The sequence below is a fragment of the Bombina bombina genome, chromosome 4, assembly GCF_027579735.1.
Source record: "Bombina bombina isolate aBomBom1 chromosome 4, aBomBom1.pri, whole genome shotgun sequence".
In the NCBI taxonomy this organism is placed as follows: domain Eukaryota; kingdom Metazoa; phylum Chordata; class Amphibia; order Anura; family Bombinatoridae; genus Bombina; species Bombina bombina.
The window spans coordinates 65,318,045-65,337,805 of NC_069502.1; the positions used below are offsets into that span (position 1 = coordinate 65,318,045).

Below are 19,761 nucleotides of genomic sequence, written 5' to 3' on the forward strand. Positions count from 1 at the left end.
TAATACATTTATTATAGTTGCGGTGGGCTCCGGGAGCGGCGGTTTAGGGGGTAATAACTTTATTTAGTTGCGGCGGTGTAGGGGGGGTCAGATTAGTGGTGTTTAGACTCGGGGTACATGTTAGGGTGTTAGGTGTAGACAGCTCCCATAGAAATCAATGGGATGTCTGTCAGCAGCGAACTTGTACTTTCGCTATGGTCAGACTCCCATTGATTCCTATGGGATCCGCCGCCTCCAGGCTGGCGGATTGAAAACCAGGTACGCTGGGCCGTAAAAGTGCCGAGCGTACCTGCTAGTTTTTTGATAGCTAGCAAAAGTAGTGAGAATGTGCCGCACTTGTGTGCGGAACATCTGGAGTGACGTAAGAATCGATCTGTGTCGGACTGAGTCCGGCGGATCGAAGCTTACGTCACAAAATTCTACTTTTGCCGGTCTCGAGCCTTTGATAACTAAGGCGTATCAGCATCGCCACAAATACGCTGCGGAATTCCAGCGTATTTGAGGTTGACGGCTTGATAACTACCCCCCCCAGTCTCCACAAAAGTACTTACAAATACCCCTGTGGTTAAAGGGACAGTCTACTTGAAAATTGTTATAGTGGATATTAAAGTGATTGTTTCCAAAGGGCTTTTGATGAGCAGTAATATTTGTGCCCTGCATAATAATGTTGTCTCTGTATTGTGAATAGAAAACCATCCCATATCCTGCGGGATAATCAGAACATGGGAATTCTTGGCTGGTTCACACCCCAGCTTGTTACTGTCCCCATTTTAAGGAACTGCCACAAGTCCCCTCCAATCATAAACACCCATTGTACCTTCGGCCTTCCCACAACCCAGTCAAGACCCCGCCCCTCCCTTTGTGGGCCCAGCCCACAAGTTTTCATACCTCCCCATTTCAGAAATCCCTAAAAAGTTGGAAATTATGTGACTGTGATACAGAGTGAAGACAGTTTGTGTTTAACAATCTTTATTATTCATACAATTTTTGGTCCCTACAAAAAAATAAAAAAATAAAATAAAAAGCAAACGGAAGTAACAGTAGTAACGTTGCATTAAGATTACAGTAGTAAGAGGAGTTATCAGCAACTGGCTTCAGTGTAGGGCAGAAGGTTTTGTCTAAGTTCCTGTATTATTGCAGCATTCTGAACCTCAGTAAAAGGTCTGCAGGAAGCATTGTTAAAGGCTCAGTTTAATTATTGTCTCAGACAGCTTCACTGTAGGAAGGAAAACAAAACGTAAGGGTTAATTGTTACTGCTAGATTTACTGTAGGTCATACAAGGACAATGACACAGATGTAACAATATTTAGGTTAATTATATAAAATAAACTGCTGATTTGAAACACATTCGCCTAGATTACGAGTTTTGCGTTAGCCTTAAAAAGCAGCATTGAGAGGTCCCAACGCTGCTTTTTACCTAACGCTGGTATTACGAGTTTGACAGGTACAGGCTCACGCTCACTTTTCTTCCGCAACTCGAGGCTACCGCAAATCCCCTTACGTCAATTGCGTATCCTATCTTTTTAATGGGATTTGCCTAATGCTGGTATTACGAGTCTTGGAGAAAGTGAGCATTAGAGCCTCTACCTCCAAGACTCCAACCGCATTTAAAAGTCAGTAGTTAAGAGTTTTATGGGCTAACACCGGAACATAAAGCTCTTAACTACAGTGCTACAAAGTACACTAACACCCATAAACTACCTATGAACCCCTAAACCGAGCCCCCCCCCCCACATCGCAAACACTATAATAAAATGATTTAACACCTAATCTGCCTCTCCGGACAACGCTGCCACTTACATTATACCTATGAACCCCTAATCTGCTGTCCCTAACATCGCCGACACCTATATTAAATTTATTAACCCCTAATCTTCCCCCCCCCAACGTCACTGCTACCTACCTACACTTATTAACCCGTAATCTGCCGACTGGACATCGCCGCCACTATAATAAATGTATTAACCCCTAAACCGCCGAACTCCCGCCTCGCAAACACTATAATACATTTTATTAACCCCTAATCTGCCCTCCCTAATATTGCCGCAACCTACCTACAGTTATTAACCCCTAATCTCCTGCACCCAACTTCGCCGCTACTTTAATAAAGTTATTAACCCCTAAACCTAAGTCTAACCCTAACCCTAACTCCCCCCCTAAGTTAAATATAATTTAAATTAAACGAAATAAATTTACTATAATTAAATAAATTATTCCTATTTAAAACGAAATACTTACCTATAAAATAAACCATAAGATAGATACAATATAACTAATAGTTACATTGTAGCTATTTTATGATTTATTTTTATTTTACAGGCAACTTTGTATTTATTTTAACTAGGTACAATAGCTATTAAATAGTTAATAACTATTTAATAGCTACCTAGTTAAAATAATTACAAAATTACCTGTAAAATAAATCCTAACCTAAGTTACAAATACACCTAACACTACACTATCAATAAATTAATTAAATAAATTAACTACAATTTTCTAAAATAAAATACAATTAAATAAACTAAACTATATTACAAAAACCCCCCACTAAATTACAAAAAATAATAAAATATTGCAAGAAATTTAATCTAATTACACCTAATCTAAGCCCTCTAATAAAATAAAAAAGCCCCCCAAAAAAATAAAATTCCCTACCCTATACTAAATTACAAAAGTAATCAGCTCTATTACCAGCTCTTAAAAGGGCTTTTTGCGGGGCATTGCCCCAAAGTAATCAGCCCTTTTACCTGTAAAATAAAAGAAATACAATACCCCCAACATTACAACCCACCACCCACACACCCCTACTCTAAAACCCACCCAATCCCCCCTTAAAAAAACCTAACACTACCCCATTGAAGATCACCCTACCTTGAGCCGTGTTCACCCAGCCGGGCACCGATGGGCCAGAATAGGAAATCTGGAGCGGCAGAAGTCTTCATCCGATCAGGGCAGAAGAGGTCCTCCATTCAGCAGAAGTCTTCATCTGATCGGGGCAGAAGAGGTCCTCCATCCAGCAGAAGTCTTCATCCAAGTGGCATCTTCTATCTTCATCCTTCCGGCGATGAGCGGCTCCATCTTGAAGCCCTCCGGCGCGGAGCCTCCTTCCAGCACGATGGACTAACGACGAATGACGGTTCCTTTAAATGACATCATCCAAGATGGCGTCCTTCGAATTCCAATTGGCTGATAGGATTCTATCAGCCAATCGGAATTAAAGTAGGAAAAATCCGATTGGCTGATGTAATCAGCCAATCGGATTGAACTTCAATCCGATTGACTGATTAAATCAACCAATCGGATTTTTTCTACCTTAATTCCGATTGGCTGATAGAATCCTATCAGCCAATCGGAATTCGAGGGACGCCATCTTGGATGACATCATTTAAAGGAACCTTCATTCGTCGTTAGTCCATTGTGCTGGAAGGAGGCTCCACGCAGGAGGTCTTCAAGATGGAGCCGCTCATTGCCGGAAGGATGAAGATAGAAGATCCCGCTTGGATGAAGACTTCTGCTGGATGGAGGACCTCTTCTGCCCCGATCGGATGAAGACTTCTGCTGAATGGAGGACCTCTTCTGCCCCGATCGGATAAAGACTTCTGCCGCTCCGGATTTCCTATTCTGGCCCATCGGTGCCCGGCTGGGTGAACACGGCTCAAGGTAGGTTGATCTTCAATGGGGTAGTGTTAGGTTTTTTTAAGGGGGGATCGGGTGGGTTTTAGAGTAGGGGTATGTGGGTGGTGGGTTGTAATGTTGGGGGGGTATTGTATTTCTTTTATTTTACAGGTAAAAGAGCTGATTCTTTTGGGGCAATGCCCTGCAAAAAGCCCTTTTAAAGGCTGGTAATAGAGCTGATTTCTTTTGTAATTTAGTATAGGGTAGGGAATTTTATTTTTTGGGGGGGCTTTTTTATTTTATTAGGGGGCTTTGATTAGGTATAATTAGATTAAAATTCTTGTAATATTTTTTTAATTTTTGTAATTTAGTTTGTTTTTTTGTAATATAGTTTAGTTTATTTAGTTGTATTTTATTTTAGAAAATTGTAGTTAATTTATTTAATTAATTTATTGATAGTATAGTGTTGTAATTGTAACTTAGGTAAGGATTTATTTTACAGGTAATTTTGTAATTATTTTAACTAGGTAGCTATTAAATAGTTATTAACTATTTAATAGCTATTGTACCTAGTTAAAATAAATACAAAGTTGCCTGTAAACTAAAAATAAATCATAAAATATCTACAATGTAACTATTAGTTATATTGTATCTATCTTATAGTTTATTTTATAGGTAAGTATTTAGTTTTAAATAGGAATAATTTATTTAATTATAGTAAATTTATTTCGTTTTATTTAAATTATATTTAAGTTAGGGGGGGTTAGGGTTAGGTTTAGACTTAGGTTTAGGGGTTAATAACTTTATTATAGTAGCGGCGACGTTGGGGGCGGGAGATTAGGGGTTAATAATTGTAGGTAGCTTGCGGCGATGTTAGGGAGGGCAGATTAGGGGTTAATTTATTATAGTGTTTGCGAGGCAGGAGTGCTGTGATTTAGGGGTTAATACATTTATTATAGTGGTGGCGATGTCCGGTCGGCAGATTAGGGGTTAATAAGTGTAGGTAGGTGGCGGATACGTTGGGGGGGCAGATTAGGGGTTAATAAATTTAATATAGGTGTCGGCGATGTTGGGGGCAGCAGATTAGGGGTTCATAGGGATAATGTAAGTGGCGGCGGTGTCCGGAGAGACAGATTAGGGGTTAATAGTATAATGCAGGTGTCAGTGATAGCGGGGGCGGCAGATTAGGGGTTAATAAGTGTAATGTTAGGGGTGTTTAGACTCGGGGTTCATGTTAGGGTGTTAGGTGTAGACATATTTTTAATTTCCCCATAGGAAACAATAGGGCTGCGTTAGGAGCTGAACGCTGCTTTTTTGCAGGTGTTAGTTTTTTTTTCAGACAGCTCACCCCAATTGTATCCTATGGGGAAATCGTGCACAAGCACGTTTTTCCAGCTTACCGCTACCGTAAGCAACGCTGGTATTGAGAGTAGAAGTGGATGTAAATTTGCTCAAAGATCACTTTTCTGAGGCTAATGCAGCCATTCAGAAAACTCGTAATACCAGCGTTGGCTTAAGGGAGCGCTGGAAAAAAAAGGGTCCTTAGCCCCGCAAGTTTTTACTGACAAAACTCGTATTCTAGGCGATTTTCTTTATTGATTGGGACAACATAAAAGGACATTAAGCAGCTTTTGCTGTTATGTAAAATGATCCTTGTCTCAAGCTCCTAAGAAAGGACAGAAAAGCAAATACTGTAACCTATTTTTTCTTTTCTTCAAAATGCTGCAAATTAAATAGCTAGTTTAGGGAATTTGCACCAAAATACTAGCTAATTCTCACATCCTTCATTATGAGAAGCACTGACTGAAATACTACAAGAAAGTTCCCCACTGTTAAAGGGACATGAAACCCAAATTGTTTCTTTCATTATTTAGAGAAAGCATGCACTTTTAAACAATTTTCCAATTTAGTTCTATTATCTAATTTGCTTCATTTTCTTGATATTCTTTGTTGAAAATCTAAATAGGCTCAGTAGCTGCTGATTGGTGGAGGCACATAGATGCCGAGTGTGATTGGCTCACCCGTGTACATTGCTATTTCTTCAACTAAGGATATCTAAAGAATGAAGCTAAATAGATAATAGAAGTAAATTGGAATGTTGTTTAAAATTGTGATCTCTGCTGAGATAGCTGAGTCATGAAAGAAACTTTTTGGGTTTCATGTTCCTTTAAAGTCACATACATCTCTAATTGTCAAGTGACCACCATGGTAATGATGATCACCTGCTCCAAATAAGGCAACATAGCAGCGTTTGATGAATGTGAAGAGGCCTCCTCTTTCCTAGGAAGGTCTCAGATCCCTGTCATTGGTGGATTTACAAAGCAGCACCTAACTCGTAAATACAGCATGCAAAAACCCACGGCTGTTTATGTTTACATAGCGAGCATCCTCCATTGGAATGGAAATGATCTGCTTACTAGGTAATTTTTTAAAGACTCTAGGCTCTAAAGGGTCCTAGTAATGCCATACACACACTAATATGGCTCCTCTTTTAAATGAGGGGAGGTCACATGTCAAGGTGGTTATCAGATGATCACCATGGCAACAGTGGAAAACCTGACATAGATATATGCATGAAAAGAGAGATGTGCCATTGGTTGCCCCACATTGTACATGTGATCCCTAATTATAAATGAGAAATCATATTACTAGTACACTGGTCCTATTTTGGCGGTTCTGGTAACTCTAAAAAAGCCTCTATCACCCCCTCACCATAGAAAAATATCATAAATCCCCTCTATTTAAAGAGGGGGATTTCATTATTCAAATGAAAAGTTAACGTTCTGATAGCTGTCATGTGATCACGATCTCACGACAGTGTGCACTTTAATCTTTATGTTGTTTGTTAAGGTTCACCTAACCATGTGTCTCTAAATAAAATAAAGCAGATTTACAAATAAGTACTTCTTATAAGTAAGAACTGGGTGAGTATAAAAACAGATTACACTTTATGGAATTCTCTATAGGATGCTTTTTCTTGCAAATTATGTCAATATGTTTTACTACACTAAGGTGTCAATTACAATTTTATATTTAATTTTATACAATATTATATACTTTTATTTCTTTTCTAATTTTTAATTTTTTACTATTTGTGTTTTATTTTCATCTACACACCTCATACCACTAACATGAATCCAAATAGGACCATACTGTTATTCATGATAACCCTTTTCCCACTCCAATTTTGTTCACATCACTACCGCCATAAGCACACACCTCAAACGGGAAAACAAATTATCATACACCATGGCTTGCTCTGTTGTTGTAACTTATCTGCTGAGTGCTGGTGGAGCGTTATAAAAAAAAACCTCCTACCCCCACCTCACAAGTATCCTATTCACTATATGGCCAAACAAAAATTATTTCCAAATTCCTATTCCTTATGTTTCTTGCCCTTTCAAATTATGTAGAGTCTAACCCTGGTCCCACAACAAATTCCATTCCTAACCTAGGCTAAAAAAAGGCCTCTCCTTTGTGCACTGTTATATGCGCAGCTTAATACCAAAAATCAATACACTGCAAGCATAGTGTTCACATTACAAAAATTTCACAAAAAGTAAAATTTTGGTCTTTGGAGATTGTAATATTAATTGGCTGAATCCTAAACATAATAGTTCTTGTGTGCTGTTTAAGACTTTGCAGCTAAAGCAATTAATCTCCTCCCCAACTCACATAAACATTAAAAGCCAAAACCACACCATGCTCGATTGGATTCTCTCCACTTCTCCTGACTGAATCCAGGAGGCAGGTGTTCTCCCTAACAGTTTCAGTAACCACTGCTTAGTGTACTGCGTGCACAAAATAAAGGGTACTAAATCCTCTCCCAAGGTTAAAATCAGCAGGTTCTTCAACAAATGTAATCTTCAAGCATTTCTAAATGACATCAAGAACCTCCCCTGGCACAGATTAAACCTAATCCCAGATACAGACTCTGCAGTTGAATTCTTTCAGTCCGAACTCCTACAAGTTTGGAATTTGCATGCCCCGCTGCATAAGGTTAGAGTAAAAGGAGCACATATGAATTGGATCACAGCTGACCTCATTCAAATGTACCAGTTTTGGGATTCATTGTGGTTAATGTTCAAGCATACTGGCTCTATGAACGATCACTGTGTATATAGACAATGGCGAAATATATGCACTAAACAAACAAAATTAGCCAAGGCCCAATATTTCTGTGAAAATCTGAACAATAACATATCAAACCCTAGAAAGTTTTGGAAAGTCATGAATAACTTACAAACTCCCCCAATCCACTCCCAACCCTCCACTGTCAAAGTGGACAACCAAACCCTGCAACTTCCCTTAGAAGTAGCAAATGTCTTTAACAATTATTTTGTCGGATGCTCCACCACCCTGATTGACAAACTAATAAATGACACACATCCTGAAACTACAAATGTGGATCAGGCCCCACTAAATCTGCAAAGACCCAATTTAGAGAAGTTAAATTTTAGACCTGTACCCATCAATGTCATTAAGAAACACCTTAATAATCTAAAAATGAAAAACCAGTCTGGACCTGATCAAATCCCAGCAATGCTGTTGAAGCTCAGTGCTCCGGCAATTGCTAAACCTGTCACAACCCTAATTAACGAATCCTTGGTGTCTGGATACATACCCAAACTTTGGAAGACTGCAAGAGTAGTGCCTTATTATAAAAGTGGTAAGATAATCTTAGTTTCTAACTATCGCCCAATATCATTGCTCCCAGTATTGTCAAAAATCGTAGAAAAATGCGTCCATACGCAACTATGTGAGCCTTACCAACAATCTAACTATCTGACCCCTAATCAATCAGGTTTTTGCCTGAATCACTCCACTACAACTGCCCTCCTAAAAGTTTGCAACAACATCCAAACTGGCATGGAACAAGGAGACCTAACTGGAGCTATTTTTCTTGATTTTGCAAAGGTCTTTGACACAGTAGAACACGACATTCTAATGCTCAAACTAAAAATGTCAGGTATTGGTGATCATCCGCTAACCTGGTTTCGATCATATGTATTGGATCAATCACAATATGTCTCAATTTCTGACAGTGACTCCCTCCCTCTCCCAGTCACGTGTAGTGTTCCCCAAGGTTCCATTCTCGGCCCCCTACTATTCACATTATTTATAAATGATCTGCCTAATGTCTGCAAATCCTCAACTGTACACATGTAAGCAGACAACACAGTAATCTATTCAAGCAAATCCGATCTACCGCAGCTTGAGGCAGTGCTCCAAGACCAGTTCACAGATGTAGAAAAGTGGATCTCTAAAACAAACTCTTCCTAAACACTGACAAAACTGTCACAATGATCATTGGAACGGTACCTAAATTACACAAACTACAAAATTCCTATCTACGCATCAAAACTACAGAGCACCACAATTATAGAACGACCTCCCGCACACTTTCAAACCTTCCCCAAGCTTAAAATCCTTTAAGAGATCCCTCTCTACATATCTCAAAACAGAATGCACCTGACATGGTTGATTATATATTTCCTACCTGTTCTATGTTAAATTTTGCATATATTATGTTTTATTATTTGTATTTTATTGTACCCTACTATATCAATGCAATGTTTTGTGAACCCAGGACATACTTGAAAATGAAAGAAATCTTAATGTATCCTTCCTGGTAAAATATTTTAGAAATAAATAAATAATTTTTTAGAATAAATTATCTAATGATTTATCTACAAAATTCCCTGTAGAAATTAATTATATTTTTTTTTCTAAAGAATTGTGTAAATGACAATTCTTTAGAAAAAAAATCTAATGAATGAGTTTGTAGAGGATAGGAACATGCATAATGTGTCAAAGCCGCAAACAGAATTTTGTGCAATTTTACAACTTTTCTAATATTTGTATGGTTGAATATTCTATTCCTGCTCATAAATTGCAAGGTGGTATAACATTACCAAAAATAACACATTTTGGGGTCAATCACAATCGATGGGGATATTTGTAGAAAAAAAATATGATAAACTTTACTAAAGGATATAGAACTACACAATTATCTTGGAATTTTTCATTTTTATTGAACAAAGTGCAGAACCCTTTTTGTTTGTATTCTGGTTAGGTGATGTGATGCTAAATCTGGAGCCATAAAGTGTATGTTTAAAATATTAACAATGGTTAAGCTGTTATTTACCATTTAAAATATGAATAACACTTAAGCTGTCATTTACCATTTTATTCTAATGAAAAATACTGTACACAAATTTCAACTTTTTCATATTTTTCCCCTATATTTGGATATTATTTGCAAAAGAAAAGATATTGAGAAATGGTTTAGTACTGGTTTAGCACTGAAGCAGTTAATTCTAAAGTGAAGTTTGTGGGATAACAAAATGTGGTTTGCAGGCCATGGCAATCGCACTACATGGGGAAGGATTGAAGCTCAGAATATTTTTTTTATTATTTGTACAAAGAGTTTCATTGTTTGTATTTCCCCCAGTACAGCGAGCCTCATTAGCGCACTGTAGTACATTCCCTAGCAGTCTGCTGGATAATTTATTCACTTTAAAGGGGCATGAAACCCAAAAATGTATTTCCTGATTCTCAGCAAGATTCTGAAGTATTTGAGAACTTTACTCATTATCTTCTGGCTGCTAGATTGTAGCCGGATACCTTATTATTGATATCACAAAACAGTAAAGGGAAACAAAAAACATTTTTTCTCTCTTTCATGATACAGATAAATCAACTTTACAATTTAATTCTAATATCAAATTTGCTTTGTTCACTTGGCATCCTTTGTTGAAAGGCATACCTATATAGGCTCAGGAGCAGTAATGCAGTACTGGAGGCTAGCTGCTGATTGGTGACTGCACATATCAGCCTCTTGTCATTAGCTCAACGTGTGTTCAGCTATCTGTATAATGAAAGAAAAAAAAAGGGTTTTGTGTCCCTTTAACGTGTTGCTATTTCAATAACAAGGTATCCGGCCACAATCTTGCAGCCAGGAGATAATGAGTAAAGTTTCAGAATCTTTGCTGCGCAAGACATTTTTATACAATAATATTACAAGTTTCTGTTTTCACTCAGTGATACAGTTAAAGACATAGAAACATAGATATTGACGGCAGATAAGAACCATAGGCCCAGCAAGTCTGCCCGACCTTACCTAACAGTATAAACTTATCTAGTTCGTAGGATAACCCTATGCTTGTCCCATGCATTTTTAAAGTCCCCCACAGTGTTTGTTGCTACTACCTCTTGAGGAAGTTTATTCCATAAATCAATCACTTTTTCTGTAAAGACATCTTACATGATTTGTGTTTTAAATCGCTTTAACGCCTCTTCAGCCACCAGTTCTCCAAAATCTGTATCATCCATAGTAATATTTCCCGGAACAGTGAACGTGAACGGTTCTGAGTCAAAGAGTTTCACAGACACTGTGGTATTAGTGGGGTCACCTCCTTCTGTAGATTTGGAGAATACCTGTCAGGCAGAATTAATACATATAAGTATAGGAAAAGTATCAGGATTGTTAATTAGTTGCACGTTAGTAAATATAATTACATATAATGTCTGCATGATACATTTTATGTTTTACATTCACAGCTGGTACGTCTTCATGTAAGTCGTATCCATTCATGTCACATGGTACTGTTTTCATTTGTGTCTATTACAGCAACAGCATATTGTGCAGTAACTGAAACAGAAAGTCTATGAATCACCCTCAGTTTTAGAAGACCTGTATGCTGATAATAAATATGTCACTAGCCAGGAAGCCATATTTATTAGGCCTAGTTTCCATTGCTGTGTAAACTTTTGGTAACATTCCTCTAAAGAGTTTAATGTAAATACTTGTTGTTACCTTCATAATTTACAACAACAATGAAACCTTTAAGTTTTTTTTTCATTCTCCTAACCTTCTGGACTATTTTACATATATCTATATTTAAATTCCTTACCTTGCTCCTAAAATGTATGTGACTGGGATACTAAAAATTGTATCTCTTTCCTAAGTTTCATATAAATCTACCTTTTTTTAAAAAAGCAATTTCACATTATATTTACAAAATTAACAAAATTAAAAACGCACTCGGTTCCCAGGACCTGCACTAACTATAGTGCTGGTCCTGGGAGTCAAGTTCGCTAAGCCTACTGTTAGCTCAAGGCCCGGAGCTCTGGTAAAAAGAGGAGTGGGTTAGCACACTCTCCAGAGCATGTTTAGGTAAGTATTAACCCCTTAAAAAAAGAAACAAATGAAAACTAATGATTTTTGGCAGAATTTTTTTATTTTCTTTAATTTTCTTTGGTGCATTCATTTGGATTTTCGTTTCATTAAAGGGACAGTCAAGTCCAAAATTAACTTTCATGATTCAAATAGGGCATGCAATTTTAAACAACTTTCCAATTTACTTTTATCACCAATTTTGATTTGTTCTCTTGGTATTCTTAGTTATAAACTAAACCTAGAAGGCTCATATGCTAATTTCTTAGACCGTGAAGGCCGCCTCTAATCTGAATGCATTTTGACAGTTTTTCACCACTTGAGGGCATTAGTCCATGTGTGTCATATAGATAACATTGAGCTCACGCACATGAATTTACCTAGGAGTCAGCGGTGACTGGCTAAAATGCAAGTCTGTCAAAAGTACTAAAATAAGGGGGGAGTTTGCAGAGGATTAGATACAAGGTAATCACAGAGGTAAAAAGTGTATTTATATAACCGTGTTTATTATACAAAATTATTATGCAAGATTATCTATCTTTTTTAAACAACCAAAATTCTGGTGTTGACTGTCCCTTTAAATGAAAGCAAAAATCCAATTTCGTAAAAAATGTGTATTCGTAAAAACGAATGCAGGTCTCTAAAAAGCAATAGCATGGTTAGAAGCGACCATTCTTTTGAAGTTGCGTGCAGCAGTTTACTGTCCCTTTAAGTGACATACATGTATAACACTGATTTGCTGGCTACTGTTTTACGTACCGTGGAAATCTGAAAAATGCCGCTCTTGTCATTTTGTGTGATGTTAGCCAGCTTAGACACCCAGCCAAATTGCTGATTTAGTTCTTCCAAATAGCTGGTTGTATTTAGCATCTTTTCACGGAATTTTGTAAGAAGATCTTCATACTGTTGTGTAAATTGCTCCACCATTTGCAATGACTCCTCAAACTTCTCTTGCAAAAACTTCTGTGCAGAATCCTTTCCCGAGCAGTCTATTTAGGGGAGAAGAAACATAGTAACTATCTGACTATGAAATATAACAAGTATTTTTATAAGTAGTCACTGCAAAACATCAAATAAATGGTGTAAAAACATTTAAAACTGTAAAATAAACTTTTTATAATTATTATACAGTCCAGGAACACACTCTATGAAACGCCTCTTGTGTGTTATTTAATTTGCTGCACATATCACGCAATAATTGTACAACACATAGGACAGTCAGCGTTCTGACTTCTAAACAATGCGCATCGGCTTCTCTGGAAAGCATTAGAGCAAAGCCTAATAGGCTTAAGAAAATGCTGAGGTCTTTAGAACTAACCCTGATACAAACAATGCTACTTTATATTGCTCAAGACATTCAATGAACGTAGCTACAAAGGATATAAAGAGAAAGTTACATTTATTGACAGAAATAAATTAGAAAGTTCTTTAAAATTGACACCCTGTCTAACTCATAATAGTTTAATTTTGACTTACATGATTAGAAAAGCAAATCTAATAATATTGGGTGCAACGTTTATATGTTTAGATTAGGTTCTTTTTATCTGATGGTCTCCTAGAAGGGACATCTTGATTACTGCATAAATACCATGTCAGCACAGGAGCAATATGATGTAATAGAGTGCTGCTGTGGAATTTTTCATGTCTGCTGAGAATTTCACTCGCCTTCTTAAGGAAATGATAGTAAACATCAACGGGCGTAGCACACACAGTGCTAACTCTTTATGAATTTTTAACAAAAAATGTTATTAATATTATTTTTCAGGAAAAAAACTAACATATTAACCCCTTCGCTACTGGGAATTTCAGAAAAAAATTGCCCAAAGTACCGTAGAATCTTTAGCATTTTTAATATCACTCTGTTTAAACAGAAATAGTCTTTGTTTTTTTTATTTACCAATGAAAAAAAAAAAAAAAATATATATATATATATATATATATATATATATATATATATATATTTAAAGTAGTCATTGATCAAGTCATTGATCAAGGTTCATTTTGATATATTTAGTATATTTGATGCCAGTATTTGGCCGCCAAAAATTATCATGTAAAAAAAAATAATTTTTTGCAAACTGACGGCTAGATTACAAGTTTTGCCGTAAGAGCTGCTCGGTACTAACTTGCAAGTTATTGTCACCGCTCACCTCCCTACAGCGCTGCTATTACAGGTTTACAAAAACCCGGCATTATCAGGCAATATTGCAGCGTAAAGCAAAATTAAGCTCCATACTGCACTCCAATACCAGCGTTGCGGTGAGCTGCGGTGAGCTGGTTTTACGTATTTGTGCACGATTTCCCCATAGACATCAATGGGGAGAGCTGGCTGAAAAAAAGTCTAACACCTGCAATAAAGGAACGTAAAGCTCCATAACGCAGCCCCATTGATTCCTATGGGGAAGCTAAATTTATGTTTACACCTAACACCCTAACATAAACCCCGAGTCTAAACACCCCTAATCTGCCGCCCACGACATCGCCGACACCTACATTACATTTATTAACCCCTAATCTGCCGCCCCGACACCGCAGCCACCTACATACAGTTATTAACCCCTAATCTGCCGCCCCCAATGTCGCCGCCACTTACCTACACTTATTAACCCCTAAACTGCCGCCCCTAACATTGCGACACCTAAATTACACTTTTAACCCCTAATCTGCCGCCCCAGACATCGCCGCCATCTACCTACACTTATTAACCCCTAATCTGCCGCCCCAATGTCGCTGCCACTATACTAAAGGTATTAACCCCTAAACCTAACCCTAACACCCACTAACTTTAATGTAATTAAAATAAATCTAAATAAAACTTACTATCATTAAATAAATAATTCCTATTTAAAACTAAATACCTATAAAATAACATCTAAGCTAGCTACAATATAACTAATAGTTAGATTGTAGCTAGCTTAGGTTTTATTTTTATTTCACAGCTAAGTTTGTATTTATTTTAACTAGGTAGACTAGTTACTAAATAGTTATTAACTATTTACTAGCTACCTAGTTAAAATAAATACAAATTTAACTGTAAAATAAAACCTAACGTGAGTTACACTAACTCCTAACCTTACACTACAATTAAATAAATTACATTAATTAAATACAATTAACTAAATTACAAAAAAAAACACTAAATTACACAAAATTAAAAACAAATTATCAAATATTTAAACTAATTACACCTAATCTAATAGCCCTATCAAAGTAAAAAGCCCCCCCAAAGTAAAAAAAACCCTAGCCTAAACTAAACTGCCAATAGCCCTTAAAAGGGCCTTTTGCTCCCCATTGCCCATTGCCCTGAAAAGGGCATTTGGAGGGGCATTGCCCTTAAAAGAGCATTTAGCTCTTTTTCTGCCCAAACCCTAATCTAAAAATAAAACCCACCCAATAAACCCTTAAAAAAACCTAACACTAACCCCCGAAGATCCACTTACAATTTTTGAAGACTGGACATCCATCCTCAACGAAGCGGCTGAAGTCTTCATCGAAGTGGGCAGAAGTCCTCAACGAAGCCGGGAGAAGTCTTCATCCAAGTGGAAAGAAGTGGTCCTCCAGACGGGCAGAAGGCTTCATCCAGACGGCATCTTCTATCTTCATCCATCCGGCGCGGAGCGACTCCATCTTCAAGACATCCGGCGCGGAGCATCCTCTTCTGTTGACGGCTCTTCTCAAATGAAGGTTCCTTTAAGTGATGTCATCCAAGATGGCGTCCCTTGAAATCAGATTGGCTGATAGAATTCTATCAGCCAATCGGAATTAAAGGTGAAAAAATCCTATTGGCTGATGCAATCAGCCAATAGAATTGAGCTCGCATTCTAATGGCTGATTGGAACAGCCAATAGAATGCAAGCTCAATCCTATTGGCTGATTGGATCAGCCAATTTGATTGAAGTCGGTAGTGAAAAAGAGCCTTAATGCTGCTTTTTCACTCATACCGCAAAACTCGTAATCTAGCCGTGAGTTTCTTACTAAAATTATTTACACACAACTACTGCAGTCATAAGTGAAATGGTTGTAAAAGTTTCTTTTGTACCCCTTTGTCAGAAAGATTTTTGGCAATTAGAAGGCAGTTATTGCAGCTGCACATAACACATCAAGCTTGTATATTTAATATTTGCTGTAGTTTTAGGATTACCCTCCCACCTGACACCTCCCACTCCCTGATACCTACCTGATCCCTCCTAAACAGCTGTCTCCCCCCACACTGGTCACCACCATCTTAGGTACTGGCAGGCAGTATGAAGATTAGGGTGTTTATTAATTTTTTTAATATTTTTTTAATGTTTTAGTAGTGTAAATGCCTTCTCAACCTCACTGCTCCCTGCCATATTTCTTTCTGGCAGCCAGTCTGCCAGTAACAAATTACTACTTTTTTTTATTTTCTATTTATTTATTTATTTCTTCTGCAGTGTAGGTCCCCCCAAGATCACTTTTTTCATTAGCGTAGGGTCCAAACATTTTTCTGTAGCATAGGGTTCCACCCCCTCTCCCCTGCCTTACAATTTTTTTCTGTAGTGTAGGGAACCCCCCCTCCCCCTCCAGCGATGGACTGTCCGACTACATTCCTCCTTCCCTCCCAAACTCCCACAGCACCACCTCACCTGATACAGACAGTGACCCTCTGTATCAGCGATCTGGATTCACATAGTAAGGGCACAAAATGAGCGCTTCCATTACTATATGAAGGCAGATGCCCTCTGTCCCCAGCTACAGACTCTGCTGTCTAAGCATGTGCCAAAGTGTTGGACGTAGGTACTATGTAAACACATTATGCTGGGCAAAGTTTCTGTGTGATGTAGTATCGACCTTCAGTTGGCGCAATTGGTTAAATGAACATACAACCCAAATATTTTCTTTCATGATTCAGATTTTAAACAACTTTACAATTTATTTCTGTTATCACATTTGCTTGATTCGCTTTGTATTCTATTTTTGAAAGAGCTGCTAAACATCGGATGAGCCAATGACAAGAGGCATGTATGTGCAGCTACAAATCAGCACCTAGCTCCCAGTAATGAGCTGCTACTCCTGAGCCTACCTAGGTATTGCCAGAATAAAAAAATGTTATTCAGATAAAAATAATGCCAACCTTATTCAAAAGACAAACATAAAGATAGATAGATAGATAGATAGATAGATAGATAGATAGATAGAGAGATAGATAGATAGACAGACAGACAGACAGAGTAACCAGTAAGATATAAGTTATTCAGAGCACGGCCTGCATTATCTTGTGTTTGTTTTGTGCTTTTTTATGTACAGGTAGAAAACCCTGCTTGGGACCGGAAAAGATTTGGATTTCAGAATAGTTTCAATTTTGGAGCATTTGCATCTGTATAATGGTACAGTTTGTAGCGGGGATGGGACCAAGTGTAAACAACAATATTTTATGTCATTTAGGCAACATTTACATGTCATAATACAGCTTATACAGGGGACCTAAAGGTAATTTTACATATTTAATACTTTTGTATATTCAGTTCCATCAGAAAAATAGTACAATACTCAGTGGCTGCTGGTGAATTATGATGATGAAGGTGCACTTGGCCCCGACCCTGACCACACCCCTTGAAAAAAAAAGAGAGAGAGAGACTCACACACTACTGCAGTGGCGGATATACGGTTTAATGTTGGAAATATACAACATTTACCAAACTTATTACATTTATTCTGCAGAACAGCAATCCCCTATGTGTTAACAAAAAATGCACAACCATAATGTAATTTTGATTTCAAGCAGCAGTGGCTCTACATATTATAAAAGTTGCATCATGCATGCAAGGACTCTGACTCACCATGTCTGCCCTCTGTCAAGTGCTGCATGAATCTGCGTTACACACAGCGCTGAAAGGCCCTGACCACTGATTAGAGCTCACAGCTCAGTCTATCTGGGGTTATAAGTGTAGCACGGGAGGAGCCTCATCAAGCTGCAGCATCATCACGTGACTGTAGTGATGACTGTTAGCACCACCTCTCGACTCACTCACACTGTCTATCGCACAGGCTGAACTGTGCGATTAAGACAATATAGGGATGGGTTGGGAGGCGGAGCAGGCTGCAGGCAAATCTATTGAGAGCACTATAATGACAGGCATCAGGCTAACCGCATGTGTGGTTAAATATTTAAAAAAAAGATACAAACATTTTTTTTATTTCTTCTTAAAAAAAAGACTTTGGCTTTTAATTTTTGGGGGCTATAAATTAAATATAATTTTTCCAATAGGGTTTTTTTCCCCCCCTTCATTTGGGCTGGGGGTTCACGTGCGGCTGTGAACATATGGAGGAGCCTCCACTGACAATACTGTTATGAGAAAGGTAATATTTGTTGTTTTAAATAAAGAAAGACTATTATTTGCATTCTAAAACACATAAACCAAACCAAAGACACAGGCAGAGAAAATAGTGAATTACAGGCAGGGAAAATAGTATTTTTTGATATTTTTATTTTTTAAAAAAAAGAAAATATGATTTAAAAAGTTTGGATTTCAGAGTAAGTTTGGATTTTGGAATTCTGGATTTGGGGACTTGTGCCTGTATCTATATTACATTTTACCATGAATTGGTGTAATTACTTGGTATTCAATGCTATGGAATCTGACAGCTCTTTATAAATAAATAATAACACTATGATGAGAGCTACATGATTGTTACTGTAACAACTCACACCTCCATATTAAAAGCTGTCCCTAAGCTATACACTAGCAGAGAGAATAAAGAGTTTCCAATTTCACAATAACTTGTAGAAAATGATCAGCACTCTGCTGAATTTGTATCACTTGCTCACATCTCAGTTCTCTGATAATCCTATGTCTTACCAATTGCTAGAATCTCTTTGCATTTTTCACATTTGTCACGCAGTTTTAGGCAGCCGGCCGAATTGCGTCTGAGCTCTCGACAGACCATTTTATCCTCTGTAGCGTTCCTAGTTCCTATAGAAAAAAACATCATTTCAGTGAGGGTAAATATCTAAAATGTTTGATGATAACCACTGAATACCATAATGCTCTTTTTGTAATTTAATTTCCTGTGTAAATCTGTAGTTAATTTTATTAACACAAATAAGATATTTGTTTAAATTAAACAGTGCTGGAAATTTCCACTAGTCCTGGACTAGAAAGAAATGAGACATTTACCTATATGTCTCTGTGTGCACTAAAACCAGAAAGTACATATCCAAAAGGACCAGCACATCTTTGCAGTAGTATTTCATTATGCATTTCACCACTGCAATTAGCTTTGTCAGAGGGGCGTGGCAGGAAGTTTGTACTCTGAAAGACCAGGTGGCCCTTCTTGTACTGTTGCGTTGAATCCTAATGTGTTTAACCTTCTTTAGAGGGGAGTCACTTAATACCATATGTGTGTCTCCTTATATATCAGCTTGCTGCTATTTGCTCATTGCTCAGCTATTAACGATTTAGAAAGTGGGGATATCCCAATAAGACTATTTAACCCCTTGCGCCTTTGCTCATCGTAGTGTGTTGACGTAATACCTACATCCAGCACAGATGCACAGGTCGACGTTCTGGTAGTAGGGGGGAGGAATCCCAAAACAAATAAAAAAATGCCCTAAATGGCATACTGGCAGCCAGTACCTAAGATGGTTGTGACCAATGGGTGGGGAGAAGAAAGCTGCTTGGGAAGGATCAAGGAGGTGGGAGGTGTCAGGTGAGAAGTAATCCCTACACTACAGCAAATATTACCCTGTTAGAGCTATGCATGCTTGTGGGCATTCTCACTTGATCTCAACGCATATTTTTTCGATGTGGTTTGGAGCGGCTTTTTGTGCTATTTAAGGGGAGTTTTCTTATCAATTTTTGCCTGTGTATAGGACTCATTACTGGGTGTGCTTATTCTGATCTTGTGATAATTTTGTCTCACCAAACTTCAGAGATTATAATAAAAAATAAAATAAATGGAATGTAGCTCTATTCTTGTAGACAGCAAGTAAATATAACTTAAT

At 37.6% G+C, this 19,761-nt stretch overlaps 1 protein-coding gene across 1 annotated transcript in view; it reads right to left on the reverse strand.

Annotated features, from left to right (window-relative positions):
* Positions 1–952: 952 nt before the first annotated feature.
* The window catches only part of CLU (clusterin), an 85,108-nt gene continuing 66,299 nt past the window's right edge, over positions 953–19,761 (reverse strand). Inside the window, exons 6-9 of the mRNA XM_053709499.1 lie at positions 18,617–18,730; positions 12,555–12,784; positions 10,884–11,056; positions 953–1,216 (exon numbers count right to left, since the gene is read on the reverse strand). Coding sequence (XP_053565474.1) covers positions 1,204–1,216; positions 10,884–11,056; positions 12,555–12,784; positions 18,617–18,730 — 530 coding nt within the window. The 3' untranslated portion in view covers positions 953–1,203. The remainder of the gene's footprint in view (positions 1,217–10,883; positions 11,057–12,554; positions 12,785–18,616; positions 18,731–19,761) is intronic.